The sequence below is a fragment of the Marmota monax genome, unplaced genomic scaffold (genome assembly GCF_021218885.2).
Source record: "Marmota monax isolate L192 unplaced genomic scaffold, Marmota_monax_Labrador192_F-V1.1 WCK01_AAM20220418_F8-fsc00019, whole genome shotgun sequence".
Taxonomy (NCBI): Eukaryota; Metazoa; Chordata; class Mammalia; order Rodentia; family Sciuridae; genus Marmota; species Marmota monax.
This window is the reverse complement of record NW_026695242.1, coordinates 17989186-18007348: the sequence shown is the minus strand read 5'-3', so window position 1 is coordinate 18007348 and position 18163 is coordinate 17989186. Positions and strand designations below refer to the sequence as shown.

General features: G+C 38.9%; 1 protein-coding gene across 1 annotated transcript; it reads right to left on the bottom strand.

Annotated features, from left to right (window-relative positions):
* Positions 1 to 15241: 15241 nt before the first annotated feature.
* On the bottom strand, positions 15242 to 16212 carry LOC124076123 (myoregulin). Its single transcript, XM_046419924.2, has 2 exons — positions 16033 to 16212; positions 15242 to 15402 (listed from the first exon to the last, which is right to left on the bottom strand). Exon 2 carries the CDS (start codon positions 15380 to 15382, stop codon positions 15242 to 15244), a length of 141 nt encoding a protein of 46 aa, XP_046275880.1. The 5' UTR covers positions 15383 to 15402; positions 16033 to 16212.
* Between the last annotated feature and the right edge of the window lie 1951 nt (positions 16213 to 18163).

The following is an 18163-nucleotide window of genomic DNA, read 5'->3' as shown; positions in this document are numbered from 1 at the left end:
CAACATGGGATGCTTTGAGAGGTAATTCTCCAAAAGCAAATCAGGATGCTGATTAGCCAAATATAATAAATGTTCTCTACGATGGTTTAAGCCATGGACATTCTTTAGGATGCTGATTAAACAATTATAATAAATGTCCTCTACAATGGTTTAAGCCATGGTCATTTTTATCTCCATATTAAGGCTAACCAGGAAGCAAAGGAGAACTGTGGCTACATGCTAAATAGAGAAATGACATGGTTGAATTTGTATTTCAAAAATTATTACTCCTAGAAGCTATGGTGGAAGTGTTATGGGGAGCCACTCCAGAAAGCACTCTAAGTCCGAATTTCAAGTCAAAAGAGAGCTTTATTTACCTGGCCAGGGACTGTTACCCACCGTGGAGACTCAAGCTCTGTGGGAGGACAGAAGCTTCCTGGTCCATCCAAGGAGAATATAAGGACAAAAACCACAACTTAGTGACTTGCTTATCATGTAAGCAGCCAACCACAGAAATTAACACATTAATAAGTGGGATCTGTGGGCTCTAGGCAGGACTGGAGTTTTCCAATCAGCAAGCAAGTGATAAACAGAAGCTATAAAAAGCATTAGCTTTGCAGTTAAGTTGATCACAGTCCCAGGTTCAAGCAAGTGCTAGACAGTTGTATCCTGAATTTGGGCGGCGGGGCAAGAATCTACTTAGATCCACAAGAGCATTCAAACCCAGGATGTAGCTCACCATGACCACCACTGCAGCCTTGGTAGTGTACAATTTGTAGGGTACAAAGTACAGAAAAACAATTTTTTATAAGAAAACAGCTTTAGTCTCTATTTCCTAGAAATGGGCCATGCAGTTCTCTCTTCACAGGTACAATAACAAAGAAACTAAGATGGAGTTTCTATAGTCACATCTTTTTACTCAAATGACTACAGTGATACTATTCCCACAATCCCAGCAAGGCAGGAATTGTTTCAAGTGACTAATGAGTCTCTACTAGAGCAATTGCTTTACACACTCAGTACTAGTAATTTATTTGATGCCTACAGTTATCTTATGGCCTACACATACATTTTCATCTGTCATTTTACTACTAACTATAAACCCTATGTCCTTTATCCTATGCAAAGCTACAAGATCAAGTTGCTAAGTTAATATAACCTTATCTATATTAACCTACTTGCTTATTGATTATCTATTCTATCTTGCCTTATACCTATAATCTATATCTTATTGACTATATTGATCAGTTCATATCATAACAGAGGATGGACTGGGAGGGAGACTCTTTAACAGCTGAGGTAAAAGTCATGAACATTTAAAAATCAGCAGAATTATGAACATTTAAAATCAATAAAATTATTAAAAGATAAGAGAACTAATTTCAGAGATTAACAAGGAGTACGTACAGCAGATGAATATAGGAATTAGTAAAGAGAAAAGCCTAGGATGACTTCCAGTTTCATGTAAGAGTTCACAAAGAATTGCTGTACATTGAGGAAATGTACCTCAAACCTGCAGGATCCTCTAGAATAGTTTCAATTTCAAATATTTTGCCTTGTTGTTCTAATAACACACAAAACTAAGAAGATATCCAAAATTCCTTTTGTGCCTAAAAATGGTATAAATTTCTCGTGTCAGGCTTAGTTTCCTGATTTGTGGTTTGGAATAAGTGATAATAGATCACAGATGGATGCAACACGAAGTGTAGGAAACCCATTAGATGCCAGTAGAGTGAGCAGTGGTGGCTGGCAAAGCCAATGCTTCAGTTTCATTGGAAATAGCCTGCTTTAGTCAAGAAGAATAAAGACTGGATGACTACTAGGATTAAAAAGCTTCAGCAAGAAAAAAACAATGATTATTGGCAGAAATTAGCAAATACCTATCAGACGCCACTTATATAGCCAGCTCAGAGAGAAGCAAGCCAATAGCCCTTTTATCTTCTACCAAATCCATCACTATATATTCAGAGAAAAAAAGTCATTTGTTTCTACATCCACAGAGTGGTATGAGCCACCATATCAACGCTGGGATCATTCACACAGAATTTGGTTCCCACCAAGCTAAGGCTGAATTAACCAACAACTTTATGTACAATAATAATTAGAAGCATTTCCTTCCATATCACCTGGATCTCCAGACATCCTCAGAAGCACAAAGAAGATGCTTCTGGGTATTTTATTTCCTAGGATATTTTGTATCTTGATATTTCCTTTAGCCACAGTCACAAATGTGTTTTTGTTTGGTTGGCTGGGTTTTGTTTATTTGGTTGGTTTTTTCCCCCGACTACTGGAAACTGAACCTAAGGGCTGGTGCATGCTAGGCAAGCACTCTACCACTGAGCTATATCCCCAACCCTTTTTATTTTTTAAATTATTATCATTATTTTGTATGTGATGCTGGGGAACAAGCCCAGGCCCTCATATATACTAGGCAACTGCTCTAGAATTGAACTACATCTCCAGCCCACCCTTTGTATTTGAGAAAGCATATCAGTAAGTTGCTGAAGCTAAACACACATCTGTGATCCTTCTGCCTCACCCTCCTGAGCAGATGAGATATGTATGATGGTTTTTGCTGTTGTTATTGTTTTGTTTTCTCAGTACATGGGATTATTGAACTCAGGACTTTGTACATGCTAGGCATGCCCTCAGCCACTGAGCGACACCCCCAGCCCTCTGAGTGGGTTTTATTGAGACTGCTGAATTTGAGTCAGAAACTTAGAACTGGACAGGACCTGAAGACTAGAATTCATACTCACTGTAGAATTTTTTTGATGAAGAAACAGAAATTCCAAGAAGTTAAAGGAAGAGGCAGAGGGCAAAGAAGACAAGAGCCCAGTCCCTGAGGCCAAGGCCTCCTATAGCTGTATTATTTTTATAAGGTTTCCTATCTTCTCTTTGCCTATTTCTTCATTTGTAAAATGGAGAGAGTAACAACCAATTCAAATGATAGCTGTAAAAATGTGAAATAAGTAGGAAAAAAAAAGCACCTATTACAGCCTAATACATAGTACAAGCAATATGAGTACTTGCTTTCCTGAGTGTACCAAATAACCCCAGTACAACTAAGGTTCTGACCCACCTCTCCTGTTCATAGCTAAAAGAGAACAGTGCTAAAATTGACAAGTTTACAGTGACTAGAATGGAAGTCATATACAATATCCATTACGGTGTTTCATAAAAACAGTTATTGACATTCATTCAAGAAGTTTCTATAATGATAGGCAGGCATAGTAAGCAGTTCAGAAAATCAACAAAGTCCAAAATGAACAAAACCTGAAAATTAACCTTTTACTCAAGTAGTCTTTCATCATTTCTCAGGCATCAACCTCATTCCACATCACACCAATTTTTCTACAATTCTTATGTACATCTCCTGTCAGCTCCAGGGTTGAATTCTAACTTAGATGTATTTCTTGGAAGGCTACTAGTTCAACTTTTCTTTGGCTGGTCAAGATTGTTTTTCAGTAGGTTCTTTAGCCAATGGTGTTATAATATGCCACCAAATAAATCAAGAAATGAACACTGCTATGAGATGGGAAAAGAAATACCTAATAAAATTCCTGCAGTGCTGAGAACTGTAATCTGCAATAAATTTGATTTACTAAGTGTGGCTCCAGAGGTATATTTTAAAAGAAGTCTGTAGCTAATGAATACCAAAAGCCACAAGCTTAATATGCCAGGGATCTGCTTAAAGAAAATGAGCCATAGGAATTGTCTGTAGTACGTACACAACTAACAAAGTGAACTTCTGAAAGTAGAGAAGAGCATGTAAACTAACCAGCACCTCACACATGCCAGACATAGACTAAGTACTCACTGATTGTTAGGCAAATGCATCTAATTATCATTAATAAGAAAGTATCTATGTCAATTTAAAAAAAATTAGTTGTAGATGGACACAATACCTTTATTTTATTTATTTATATGTGGTGCTGAGGATTGAACCCAGTGCCTTACGTGAGCCAAGTAAGCACTTTACCACTGAGCCACAATTCCAGCCCTCTATGTCAATTTTGATCACCACCTGACTTAAGTTACTTAAAGAAAATGTAAGGAATTTCTTAAATAATTGAATTTTTTTTATTTTTTATTGTTGGTTGTTCAAAACATTACATAGTTCTTGATATATCATATTTCACACTTTGATTCAAGTGGGTTATGAACTCCCATTTTTACCCCATATACAGATTGCAGTATCACATCGGTAACACATCCATTGATTTACATGTTGCCATACTAGTGTCTGTTGTATTCTGCTGCCTTTCCTATCCTCTAATATCCCCCCTCCCCTCCCCTCCCCTCCCCTCTTCTCTCTCTACGCCCTCTACTGTCATTCATTTCTCCCCCTTGTATTATTTTTCCCTTTCCCCTCACTTCCTCTTATATGTAATTTTGTATAACCCTGAGGGTCTCCTTCCATTTCCATGCAATTTCCCTTCTCTCTCCCTTTCCCTCCCACCTCTCATCCCTGTTTAATGTTAATCTTCTTCTCATGCTCTTCGTCCCTACTCTGTTTTTAGTTACTCTCCTTATATCAAAGAAGACATTTGGCATTTGTTTTTTAGGGATTAGCTAGCTTCACTTAGCATAATCTGCTCTAATGCCATCCATTTCCCTGCGAATTCTATGATTTTGTCATTTTTTAATGCAGAGTAATACTCCATTGTGTATAAAGGCCACATTTTTTTTATCCATTCGTCTATTAAAGGGCATCTAGGTTGGTTCCACAGTCTTGCTATTGTGAAGTGTGCTGCTATGAACATCAATGTAGCAGTGTCTCTGTAGCATGCTCCTTTTAGGTCTTTACGGAATAGACCGAGAAGGGGAATAGCTGGGTCAAATGGTGGTTCCATTCCCAGCTTTCCAAGAAATCTCCATACTGCTTTCCAAATTGGCTGCACCAATTTGCAGTCCCACCAGCAATGTACAAGTGTACCCTTTTCCCCACATCCTCGCCAGCACTTGTTGTTGTTTCACTTCCTAATGGCTGCCAATCTTACTGGAGTGAGATGGTATCTTAGGGTGGTTTTGATTTGCATTTCTCTGACTGCTAGAGATGGTGAGCATTTTTTCATGTACTTGTTGATTGACTGTATGTCCTCCTCTGAGAAGTGTCTGTTCAGGTCCTTGGCCCATTTGTTGATTGGGTTATTTGTTATCTTATTGTCTAATTTTTTGAGTTCTTTGTATACTCTGGATATTAGGGCTCTATCTGAAGTGTGAGGAGTAAAGATTTGTTCCCAGGATGTAGGCTCCCTATTTACCTCTCTTATTGTTTCGTTTGCTGAGAAAAAAACTTTTTAGTTTGAGTAAGTCCCATTTGTTGATTCTAGTTATTAACGTTTGTGCTATGGGTGTCCTATTGAGGAATTTGGAGCCCGACCCCACAGTGTGTAGATCATAGCCAACTTTTTCTTCTATCAGACGGTGTGTCTCTGATTTGATATCAAGCTCCTTGATCCATTTTGAGTTAACTTTTGTGCATGGCGAGAGAAAGGGATTCAGTTTCATTTTGTTGCATATGGATTTCCAGTTTTCCCAGCACCATTTGTTGAAGATGCCATCCTTCCTCCATTGCATGCTTTTAGCCCCTTTATCAAATATAAGATAGTTGTAGTTTTGTGGATTGGTTTCTGTGTCCTCTATTCTGTACCATTGGTCCACCCGCCTGTTTTGGTACCAGTACCATGCTGTTTTTGTTACTATTGCTCTGTAGTATAGTTTGAAGTCTGGTATCGCTATACCGCCTGATTCACACTTCCTGCTTAGCATTATTTTTGCTATTCTGGGTCTTTTATTTTTCCATATGAATTTCATGATTGCTTTCTCTATTTCTACAAGAAATGCCGTTGGGATTTTGATTGGCATTGCATTAAACCTATAGAGAACTTTTGGTAATATTGCCATTTTGATGATGTTAGTTCTGCCTATCCATGAACAGGGTATATTTTTCCATCTTCTAAGATCTTCTTCTATTTCTCTCTTTAGGGTTCTATAGTTTTCATTGTATAAGTCTTTCACCTCTTTTGTTAGGTTGATTCCCAAGTATTTTTTTTTTTTTTGAGGATATTGTGAATGGAGTGGTTGTCCTCATTTCCATTTCAGAGGATTTGTCGCTGATATACAGGAATGCCTTCGATTTATGCATGTTGATTTTATATCCTGCCACTTTGCTGAATTCATTTATTAGCTCTAATAGTTTCTTTGTAGACCCTTTTGGGTCTGCTAGGTATAGAATTATGTCACCTGCAAATAGTAATAATTTAATTTCTTCTTTTCCTATTTTTATGCCTTTAATTTCTTTCGTCTGTCTAATTGCTCTGGCCAGTGTTTCGAGAACTATGTTGAACAGAAGTGGTGAGAGAGGGCATCCCTGTCTTGTTCCAGATTTTAGAGGGAATGCCTTCAATTTTTCTCCATTCAGAATGATGCTAGCCTGAGGCTTAGCATAGATTGCTTTTACGATATTGAGGTATGTTCCTGTTATCCCTAGTTTTTCTAGAGTTTTGAACATAAAGGGATGCTGTACTTTGTCGAATGCTTTTTCCGCATCTATCGAGATGATCATATGGTTCTTATTTTTAAGTCTATTGATGTGGTGAATAACATTTATTGATTTCCGTATATGGAACCAGCCTTGCATCCCAGGGATGAATCCTACTTGATCATGGTGCACAATTTTTTTGATATGTTTTTGTATCCGATTCGCCAGAATTTTATTGAGGATTTTTGCATCTAGGTTCGTTAGAGATATTGGTCTGTAGTTTTCTTTCTTTGAAGTGTCTTTGTCTGGTTTAGGTATCAGGGTGATGTTGGCCTCATAGAATGAATTTGGAAGTTCTCCCTCTTTTTCTATTTCCTGAAGTAGCTTGAAAAGTATTGGTATTAGTTCCTCTTTAAAGGTTTTGTAAAACTCTGCTGTATACCCATCTGGTCCTGGGCTTTTCTTAGTTGGTAGTCTTTTGATGGTTTCTTCTATTTCCTCAATTGATATTGGTCTGTTTAGGTTGTCTATATCCTCCTGACTCAATCTGGGCAGATCATGTGACTTAAGAAATTTATCAATGCCTTCACTATCTTCTAATTTATTGGAGTATAAGGATTCAAAATAATTTCTGATTATCTTCTGTATTTCTGAGGTGTCTGTTGTGATATTGCCTTTTTCATCCCATATGTTAGTAATTTGAGTTCTCTCTCTTCTTCTCTTCGTTAGCATGGCTAAGGGTCTGTCGATTTTATTTATTTTTTCAAAGAACCAACTTTTAGTTTTGTCAATTTTTTCAATTGTTTCTTTTGTTTCAATTTCATTAATTTCAGCTCTGATTTTAATGATTTCTTGCCTTCTACTTCTTTTGCTGTTGTTTTGCTCTTCTTTTTCAAGGATTTTGAGATGAAGTATGAGATCATTTATTTGTTGGTTTTTTTCTTTTTTTAAGGAATGAACTCCAAGCAATGAATTTTCCTCTTAGAACTGCTTTCAATGTGTCCCATAGATTCTGATATGTTGTGTCTGTGTTTTCATTTATCTCTAAGAATTTTTTAATTTCCTCCTTGATGTCTTCTATAACCCATTGATCATTCAGTAACCTATTGTTCATTCTCCAAGTGATGCATGCTTTTTCCTTCCTTATTTTATAGTTGATTTCCAGTTTCATTCCATTATGATCAGATAAGATGCATGGTATTATCTCTACTCCTTTATATTGTCTAAGAGTTGCCCTGTGACATAATATATGATCTATTTTTGAGAAGGATCCATGTGCTGCTGAGAAAAAAGTGTAACTGCTTGATGTTGAGTGGTATATTCTATATATGTCAATTAAGTCTAGGTTATTAATTGTGTTATTGAGTTCTATAATTTCCTTATTCAACTTTTGTTTGGAAGATCTGTCCAGTGGCGAGAGAGGTGTGTTGAAGTCTCCCATGATTATTTTATGGTGGTCTATTAGACTCTTGAACTTGAGAAGAGTTTGTTTGATGAACATAGCTGCACTATTGTTTGGGGCATATATATTTATGATTGTTATGTCTTGTTGGTGTATGGTTCCCTTGAGCAGTATGTAGTGTCCCTCTTTATCCCTTTTGATTAACTTTGGCTTGAAATCTATTTTATTTGATATGAGTATGGACACTCCTGCTTGTTTCCGAAGTCCATATGAGTGATATGATTTTTCCCAACCTTTCACCTTCAGCCTATGTATGTCTTTTCCTATCAAATGTGTCTCCTGTAGGCAGCATATTGTTGAGTCTTGTTTTGTGATCCATTCTACTAGCCTGTGTCTCTTAATTGGTGAGTTTAAGCCATTAACATTTAGGGTCATTATTGAGATATGGGTTGTTCTTCCAGCCATATTTGTTTATTTATGTTACTAAACATGGTTTGTTTTCCTCTTTGATTATTCCCTCCCCTTTACTGTCCTACCTTCCACTGTTGGTTTTCATTGTTATTTTCCATTTCCTCTTCCTGTAATGTTTTGCCCAGGATGTTTTGAAGAGATGGTTTTCTAGAGGCAAATTCTTTTAACTTTTGTTTATCGTGGAAGGTTTTAATTTCATCTTCCATCCTGAAGCTTAATTTCACTGGATACACAATTCTTGGTTGGAACCCATTTTCTTTCAGTGTTTGAAATATGTTATTCCAGGATCTTCTAGCTTTCAGAGTCTGTGTTGAAAGATCAGCTGTTATCCTGATTGGCTTACCCCTAAATGTAATCTGCTTCCTTTCTCTTGTAGCTTTTAAAATTCTCTCCTTATTCTGTATGTTGGACATCTTCTTTATAATGTGTCTAGGTGTGGATCTCTTATGATTTTGCACATTCGGCGTCCTGTAGGCTTCTAGGATTTGGGATTCTGTCTCATTCTTCAAGTCTGGGAAGTTTTCTCGTATTATTTCATTGAATAGATTGCTCATTCCTTTGGTTTGGACCTCTATCCCTTCCTGTATCCCAATGACTCTTAAGTTTGGTCTCTTAATGTTATCCCATATTTCTTGGATGCTCTGCTCATGGTTTCTTAACAGTCTTGCTGAGCTGTCTATGTTCTTTTCAAGTTGAAATACTTTGTCTTCATTGTCTGATGTTCTATCTTCTAAGTGTTCTACTCTGCTGGTAGTATTCTCCATTGAGTTTTTAAGTTGGTTTATTGCTTCCTGCATTTCTAGGATTTCTGTTTGTTTGTTTTTTATAACCTCTATCTCCCTGTATAGTTGATCTTTTGCTTCCTGGATTTGTTTGTGTAATTCATTGTCGAAGTGATCTCTCATTGTCTGATTTTGCTGTCTAATGTCTTCCTTGAGACTCCAGATCATCTGAAGCATGTATATCCTGAATTCTTTATCTGACATTCCATCTGCTGCAGCTATTACCTCTTCTAAAGTTGAGTTGACCTGCATTGCTTGTGGTCCTTTCTTTCCTTGTCTTTTCATACTGCTTGCATTTCTTTCTGCTTGGTGAAACTGTTGTGTTTTTGAAAATTTTTTCCCCCTATATATTTATATTGCTCTTGTATAGTTGAAAAGTCTCCCTTGCAGGGTCAGGCGGCGGTCTGCCTACCTTGCAGGCGCGGGCGGCGGCTCTGCTCTGCCCCTACTCCAATTGGGGTGACGTGACTACCACACCCGCGGACCGCTGGGCCTGTCCCGGGCGCGGACGAAAGCTCTGCTCTGCCCCTACTCCAATTGGGGTGACATGTGTACCACGCTGGCAGGCCACCGGGCCTGATCCGCCTGTCGGTTGCGGGTCTGCCTACCTTGCAGGCGCGGGTGGCGGCTCTGCTCTGCCCCTCCTCCAATTGGTGTGACTTGTCTACCACACCCGCGGACTTTGGGCCTGTTCCGGGCGCGGGCGAAGGCTCTGCTCTGCTCCTACTCCAATTGGGGTGACGTGCCTACCACCCCGGCCGGCCGCTGGGCCTGTTCCACCAGTCAGTCGCAGGTCTGCCTACCTTTCGGGCATGGGTGGCGGCTCTGCTCTGCCCCTACTCCAATTGGGGTGTCGTGACTACCACACCGGCAGGTCTTTGGGCCTGTTCCGGGCGCGGGTGGCGGCTCTGCTCTGCCCCTACTCCAATTGGGGTGACGTGTGTACCACGCCGGCAGGCCGCTGGGCCTGATCCGCCGGTCTGTCCCAGGTCTGCCTACCTTGCAGGCGCGGGTGGCGGCTCTGCCCTGCCCCTCCTACCATGCCCGCGGACCACTGGGCCTGTTCTGCCGGTCGGTCGCAGGTCTGCCTACCTTGCGGGCGCGGGTGGCGGCTGTGCTCTGCCCCTACTCCAATTGGGGTCACGCCGGCGGGCCGTTGGGCCTGTTCCGGGCGCCGGCGGCGGCTCTGCTCTGCCCCTCTGGCTTGATGACAAAGTGAGAGAGACTCGGGTGTTTGTGACTCACTTTCTTTACCAGGAGACCAACTGTTTCTGTCACTGCTGGTATCGATGAAGTTCTCTCCTCCGCCGCTTTCTGATGACATCAGATCTCTGCCATGTTGGTATCCCATGCGAATGGCAGCATTTCGTTCCTTTTGCTGGGTGACCAAAGCAACGGGTGAGTCCTGACCGGCCCTCACAGGCCCCGTCTCAGTCCTGTTGCCACTGCCTATGAAGGCTCGGTTGGTATTTACCTCCACAGTATTCAGCAGGACCCGGACCAAGAAGCAGTTTCCGCGGGTTCTTTATCCCTGGGCCAGAGCAGTTCCGGGAGCCGGAATTCGGCCGCTCCGTGCTCGGTGTATGTTCTGATAGGAGCAGGCTCCAAGAAGCAGTTTCCGCGGGTTATTTAGCACTGAGCCTGAGTAATTTGTCTGCAAGCCACAGGCGAATGGCAGCCTGAAATTACCTGTTCTATGGCTGAATGAGCTGCGATCAGTCGAAAACAGGGATGGTGACGTCAGCTCTCCAAGATGGTGGCCACTGGCTTCCTCTGTGGTCTGACCGGTGTGGAGAACCGAATTGGACCGCTTCCTTCCCCTGTCTCAAACCCAGAATTCCTCACTGAGTACGGTGATTGCACAGCTGGCAGAAGCCTGCGGAAACTGCAGCACTGTATCTTTGCATTTCTATCTCCTCGTTTCCCAGACTCTAGCCGTGGGGCAATTTGCTGAATAAGCAGCGTGACCCTCTGTGTGGACAAATCTCTCGCGTTTGAGCCCCCGTAGCTGATCCTCGTGCGATGGAAATCCTTCCTCTAGGTTTTGGAGCACCCCAATTTTGCTGGAAATTCCTAACAAGATAGCTTTTAGCCTTTCTAACTCGTCATTCTCCCGCACAGTGACGCGGTACACGGGGGTAATGCACTCCCTTCGCCGCCATCTTCCTCGGAAACATAAAAATAATTGAATTTTTAACTCAAAACTGATAATAAGGAACCCAAATAGTAAGCTATGATTGCTAGATATCCTAAAATAGAAGTTTAAATAAAATAGGTGAAAGTTTTAAAATTCAAACCAAATGAAGAGTGAGCCTTTATTTTATAATCTACCTATTTAACATTTGAAACCCTAAGAATTATGAGGGTGTCTAAAAGCTTCTTTTCCTCATATAAATCAGTAGAAAACATTTCAAAAGTCATATATATGGGGAGGCAGCCACTTTATAAAACAGTCCAGAAGCACCTCAAAAGGTTAAAGGTACATTATGTAGTAACTCTACCTCTAAGGATATAATCATGATAAATGAAACATATGTTGTCGCAAAGTCTTATATATGAATGTTCATAGCAGCATTATTCATAATAGTAAAAAAAAACAGGACAACCCAGATGTCCACTACTGATGAATGAACAAAGAAAATGTGGTATATCCATAAAATTCATATTTTCTACCATGAAAGTTCTGATACATACTACAAAATGGATAGACTTTAAAACATTATGCTAAGTGAAAGAAGCCAGACAAAAAAAGGCTTCTTATTTTAAAATCCATTGAAATGTCCAGAATCAGGCAAATCTGTAAACGGAAATTAGGTTATTTGTTGTGTAGGGCTGGGGAACAGGACAGGCTGAAGGAATAGGTAATAACTCCTAATTGGCATTAGTATGTACAGAGTTCCTGTTTAAGACAATGAAAATATTCTCCAACTGATGATGGTGATGGCTGTACAACTCTATCAAAATCATTGAATTATACACTTTAAATTACATGTAAGTTGTGCACTGATCAAAACCAAATGGTATATGAATATATGAATTAATCTCAATAAAGATATTATTTAAAAAATACAGCAGATGCAATTTTAGCTTCACCTGGGTTTTTTAAAAAGCTATCCGAAAACACATTTTTTTTTTTTTTTAGTTTTAGGTGGACACAATACCTTTATTTTATTTTTACGTAGTGCTGAGGATCGAACCCAGTGCCTCATGCATGCCAGGCGAGTGTGCTACCACTTGAGCCACATCCTCAACCCTAAAACACATTTTTAAAATTCATTTGTCAGAATAATTGAGCTGCCTAGAATTTTGCCAAGTTAAGGGCCAGACATGATGAACCTAGAGTAATCATGGAAAAACTGCAGCCCTTAGAGAGAGTTCTGTTTGATGTGAGTTGTGATGTGTCAGCACAAAGGAAAGACAATGCCACAAAGAAAGTCTTATGGCCTTTTGTTTTCTCTATCTTCTGCCATGGAGAAGTATCCTAATTCAGTGATAAGACAAATGTCAAAAAACTTACACATAAGCTGATTTTTATCAATCCTGAAAATTTAACTTCCCATTTGTTCACTAAGCTATAACCACACAGGTCTTCCTAATATGTTTTGATGCATTCAAGATACCTTGGGCCCTTCATACCTGCTATTCTCTTTGAGTCCTCACTCATCCTCAGGTCTCTGCCCAGCAGGCTCTGTACCATACACCTTGTCTCTCATTACTGTTTTATTTTCTCACAACACATGAAATTCTCATGTGTTTATCAATTCTTTTTTTTTTCTGTCTCTTATTATGTTCCATAAGGACAGACACTCTGCCTCTCTTGTTCTCCAATACAGATCTGAACCTACAACACTTCTGGACAGGCAGTAGGTACTTGACAGATATTCTTTGATCTCCATGGTACAAGTCATATCCAACTTCCATAAACAACAGCTTAAAGGTCAATCTCTGTGCCTTGACATCACACCTTTTCCAGGAGTCCAAGGGCACTGACACACTGCAGATCAGTTTATAGCCACCTCCTGGCTGAAAGGGCAGTGGCTCATACTGGAAACACAGTTGGCCCCTAAGGACTTCCCGTGCTTTCAGACTAATCTTCCCTCACCCTGGTCCCAGGTCAAATGGCGGGGCATGTTCAGGAGCCTCTCCCTGTGGGTTTATAAATAAGTCTGCCCTCATGGCTGGTTTTAGGCTGGCCCACATGGCATCTTGCCCTCAGTTTGCTCAGTTAATAGGACTGGTCCCAGAAAGATCAGCAAACCATCATGCAGAGAACAATCCAGGACAACTGGGGTATAAGAGGCCACACAAATAACAGTTCAACCCATCATGCCCCAGGGTTAGGAAATGTCCATTCTTACCAGAATTGCTACGTGATTTATTGTTCTTGTATGTCTGTCATTTAAATCAAGTGGATACCTAAAACATTAGACTATTTACAACCTTTGTCACTTAGTTCTTCACAAATTAATGAGTGCTGTTACAATTTTCAATTAATGCTCAGTTTGTCTCTATTTGGTGTATGTTTAAATATGCAGTACCACTGAAAAGTTAGTTGAGAATCAGTTAAGGAACGTGTCTCAAAGGTCCGATTCCTTCCATACTTCATTAGGTCCTCGTGAAACCTTGCATTAATGATTGGGCCAAATCTGAGAAGACAGTCATCACATGGAAGAAATTAGAATTTTGTTAAGTATGTGTGTCCAATATAAAAATCAAAAAGTGAGCCAGGTGCTATAGCATACACCAGTAATCCCAGCAACTAGGGAGGCTGAGGCAGGCAGATTGCAAGTTCAAGGCCATACTAAGCAACTTAGCAAGACCCTGTCTCAAAATAAAAGAATAAGAAGGACATGGGTTATAGCTTGGTGGTGGAGAGCCCCAGGACCACAAAAAAAAAAAAAAGAAAGAAAGAAAAGAAAAAAGAAAAAGTCTAAAGGACAGAGAGAGACCTTGTTTTTCAAAAGCTTAAAAATCAATCCAACAGTTATATTCTAAAACTGAGAGAATTAAGAAAACAAGGCAATAGAATGAATTTTTTCAGATTAGGCATGAGAAAAATGTAAACATTTTTTTTTCAATGAGGGCGTAGAACCCAGCACTTGACTTATGCTATGCGAGTGCTCTACCACTGAGCTGCACCCCTGGTTCTTAATCTTTCCTCTTGATAAAAGGTTTTTAAATGTGGAATAAGAAAATAATCATGGGCAATATTAAATGCAGCAATAGGAACATAAATGGAGCATTATTATTAATAAAAAAGGATTAAACTCTAGATTTTAATTATATTATTTTAGTAACATGTTACTGTTTTCCTCTGGAGAGAATCTGATACCATGGATTGGGAAGGCTCAAGACCTAGGTCTTCCAGTTCCTGGTTATGGACTTAATCTGGCATAGTCCCCCTGAGATTTGGTTTCTTCACGGGTAAAATGGGGACAACACACACCTGTCTCCTAGGATTATTGTAAGCCTTTATGGCATACAATGCACATGTAGTTCCAAATAGGATGACAGCACAGGCCATCCACTTTTTCCCCCCTCTTTGCTTATATGTCCTGTTTTCCTAAAAGAATCTATTTTAAATATTTCCATTTCAAACTCTTAAGTCTTTCTTGGTAGAAATATTTCTCTCTTTTAATTTCCCAAGGTTAAGAAAAACAATCTATCTACAAACTATTGAAGCAGGTATATAAGAAAATGAACACAAGCTATCGTTTTGTATGTCAAAACTGTGCTTCTGGGATGTTACATGTGGTGCATTAAAATAGAAAAATATAGAATTTCACATAGGCATAGATCCTTAAAAATCAACTACACTTATAATATGACCTACAAATTTTAGTCAATATACTAAATAAAAACATTGTTTAAAAATCAAGAAGTCTTATAACTCAGTAGTGTTGATTTTGAGGGAAGAACTTCCACTTCAATCTTTGTGAACTTTATTTATAAACCATACAATACTGACGAATGCACAATGTTGTTTTTATTGTAATATTCTGTTGGCTTCTAGGATGAATTGGTGATATCATCAAATTAAAAATCACTCAACATATTAAAATACAAATCTTTATTCACTGGAATTTAATTTGAAATGCACATGTAAAGTCTGTCAGCTTTCTAAGAAGTTATAACAACATACATAATAGACATTAGGTCAACAAATAAAACAAACAAAATTTTTAGAAGTCTCCCCACAATTTCATCTTCCAGACTTTGGGGGGTAGTAGTAGAAATTAATATCCAACTTTTTCCAGTCATATTCAGAATTTTCCTGCTCCCTAGGGGGAAAAAGAGAAAAGTATCCACAAGTGAACACATTCATAATCTAGATTCTTTCCAATCAACCTAATATTTGCATTATTAAAATACAGTGATGAAGATATGTCTTCTAGGGAATACTTTGTACCTATTTGAAACCAAACATGAATTAAAATATTTTCCCCCAATTCACTTTCACCATGTCATGGTCATCATGGTTGGTCTATATGACAAATGCTGAACTTCCTTTCATTCTAAAGAAGAGAAACAGCTCTTTTCACATCATCAGCAGTTTACTTATGAAAGATCTTCAGTTATTTATCACTTAAGCATTTTATTGGCATTTATGAAGTTGCCATTCCTCTAGCTTGTACAGTTGGTATTACCAGGAAATGAGGATTTGAAGACATGGAAAAGATAGGTAATGACCAAAAAAAAAAAACTTTTCCCTGATGTTTGTGATCACACCCAGGACCTCACACCTACTGGGCAAGTGCTCTACCACTGAGCCATGCCATCAGCCCAAAATTAAAAACAACAATAAAAAGTCTTTCTTTCTTTGACCTTTCCTCAAGTTCTTCCTTCATGTTTTGGTCACTGAATAGGACATCAAATGCTTCATTTCCTCCACGTCTCTGAATTAAACCCACCTGAATCAATCCCAGGTAGTAGTAGGTAAGGAGCTCCTTATTTGTTTTTGTTTTTCTTCCTCAGTCTGCTCTTGCTAGGTCAAGTACATTCAGCACAGGTGGTCTCCTAGCAACCTTGGCTCCTGTGTCAAAGCATATTAAAAGGTTTAATTGGACCTTGAGGTACTGGAGGTAGTGGAGGGGAGGGGAGCCTGCCTGCAGAAACTCTAAAATAACTTTCAAAAGTAGACAGGAAGGAGATGTTGAAGAGTGGACTTTGGAAAAAATGGGACATTTTAATTTCATTTCATCAGACTGTATGGCTAAAACCTAACATTTAATAGAAACATTCAGCTGACTTCTAGAGTTTTCCTGGCAGGGCATACATTCACAATTTTTAAAGAAAAAAATTCCTAAAAAAATATTTTAAAACAAATGCTTCAATATCTTCGTGGCAAAACAATACACACACACACACACACACACACACACACACACAAAGAAAATTTCTGTAATGTAAGAAAGTAAGTAACTCATCAGATTGTATCACTGATTTTTAAGTATTATAAGTTTTAGGATTTTGTATCACTTTCAGAAATAAAAAAAATGGAAGAGTGAGTTTTTAACAACAGTCTTTAAAATATGACTGCTATATCCCTCAACCAATTCTCCTTTGGCTAATCTATGCTAATTGAGACAGAGCTGGGAGGACCCCATTCCCCAACTCCTGCCTAACACAAACTTCTTTCAAAAAACATGTTTCCACCAATGACCAGATTCAGGACCTGTTGATTCCTCATCCACACTTTCCCACAACCCCCACAAGAGCAGTATGCCTGAACTTGACCTCTATATGACCTTCCTGAAGTAGGGGTTATTGGCACCTCAACTGTTTTTTCCCAGCCTATTGCAGAAGACCCAGTGCACAGGAGCAGATCCCCAGTGTCAAGTGCTGCTCCCAGTGCTGAGAACAAAGAACTGATCAGACATGTGCCTGCAGGAGCCCACCTTTTTGTCTGTATAAGCCCACCCTTGTTTCTACAAGAGTGCACCTGGAAACCCAAACCCCTGTGCTACTCTTTTTATGCTCAGTAAAGCTTCATTCCCATGATGTTGCTTCCCTCTTCATCATTTCTGTCTTAAATAGAGCAAAATAAGTCTAAGCTGAGCTGGTAACAGGAATGGCATGTCTTAAATATAAAGACTTTGTGCTCAAAAGCCTTCACTGCAGTCTTTTTTGCCTTGCCCTGCCCCCCACACCACACCCTTTCCTGGTAAGACTTTTTTTTAATTCAATTTAATTTATTTTTTTTTAATCAATTGAAGTACAGGTTGAATAATCCTGATCCCAAATGATTGGGACCAGAAGTGTTGCAGATTTCTGAGTTTTCCAGATTTGGAATTGTTGTATATACAGAATGATATATCTTAGGGATGGGACCCAGGTCTAAACTAGACATTCACTTATGTTTCATAGCCTGAAATGTAATTTCATACAATATTTTTAGTGCACCTGTGGTTTGACTGCAACCCATTGTATGAGGTCAAGTGTGGAATGTTCCATTGGTGTCACGTTGGTGTTCAAAAAATTTCACACTTTGGAGCATTTTGGATCTGAGGTTTTTGGATTAGTAATGCTTAATCTGTAATATTATACACATAGAAAAGTAGATAAAACATAATTGAGTAAGTGAATAATAAGTCATAAGTCAAAAAACCATAAACTTAAGATTATTACAAGATAAACACATACATCATATCCATCAGGCATATCCACTGTGTCATTTTCATTATAGGAAAAAAAATTAAAAGCAACAATAAGAAAACTGGCTAAATAAACTATGAGTTCACCACAAATGGAATATCATTGTCCATTCAAATGATGATTATTATCAAATAAGATCATGTAAATGCTACTTAGAAAATATTTAAGTGTGATTATAACTCATAGCCACCCATTACACTGCTAAGTACAACCTCTAAAGTAACATCAGTCTATCTGTACCAGGACACACATCCAAACATCATTCATAATATCTTCAACTTGGAAACAACCCAAGTGCCTATTAGTAGTAGGTAACCTGCAGCATAGTCACACAATGAAATATTACACAGTAATGAAAATTAAACTATGGCTACAAAACAGGAATCT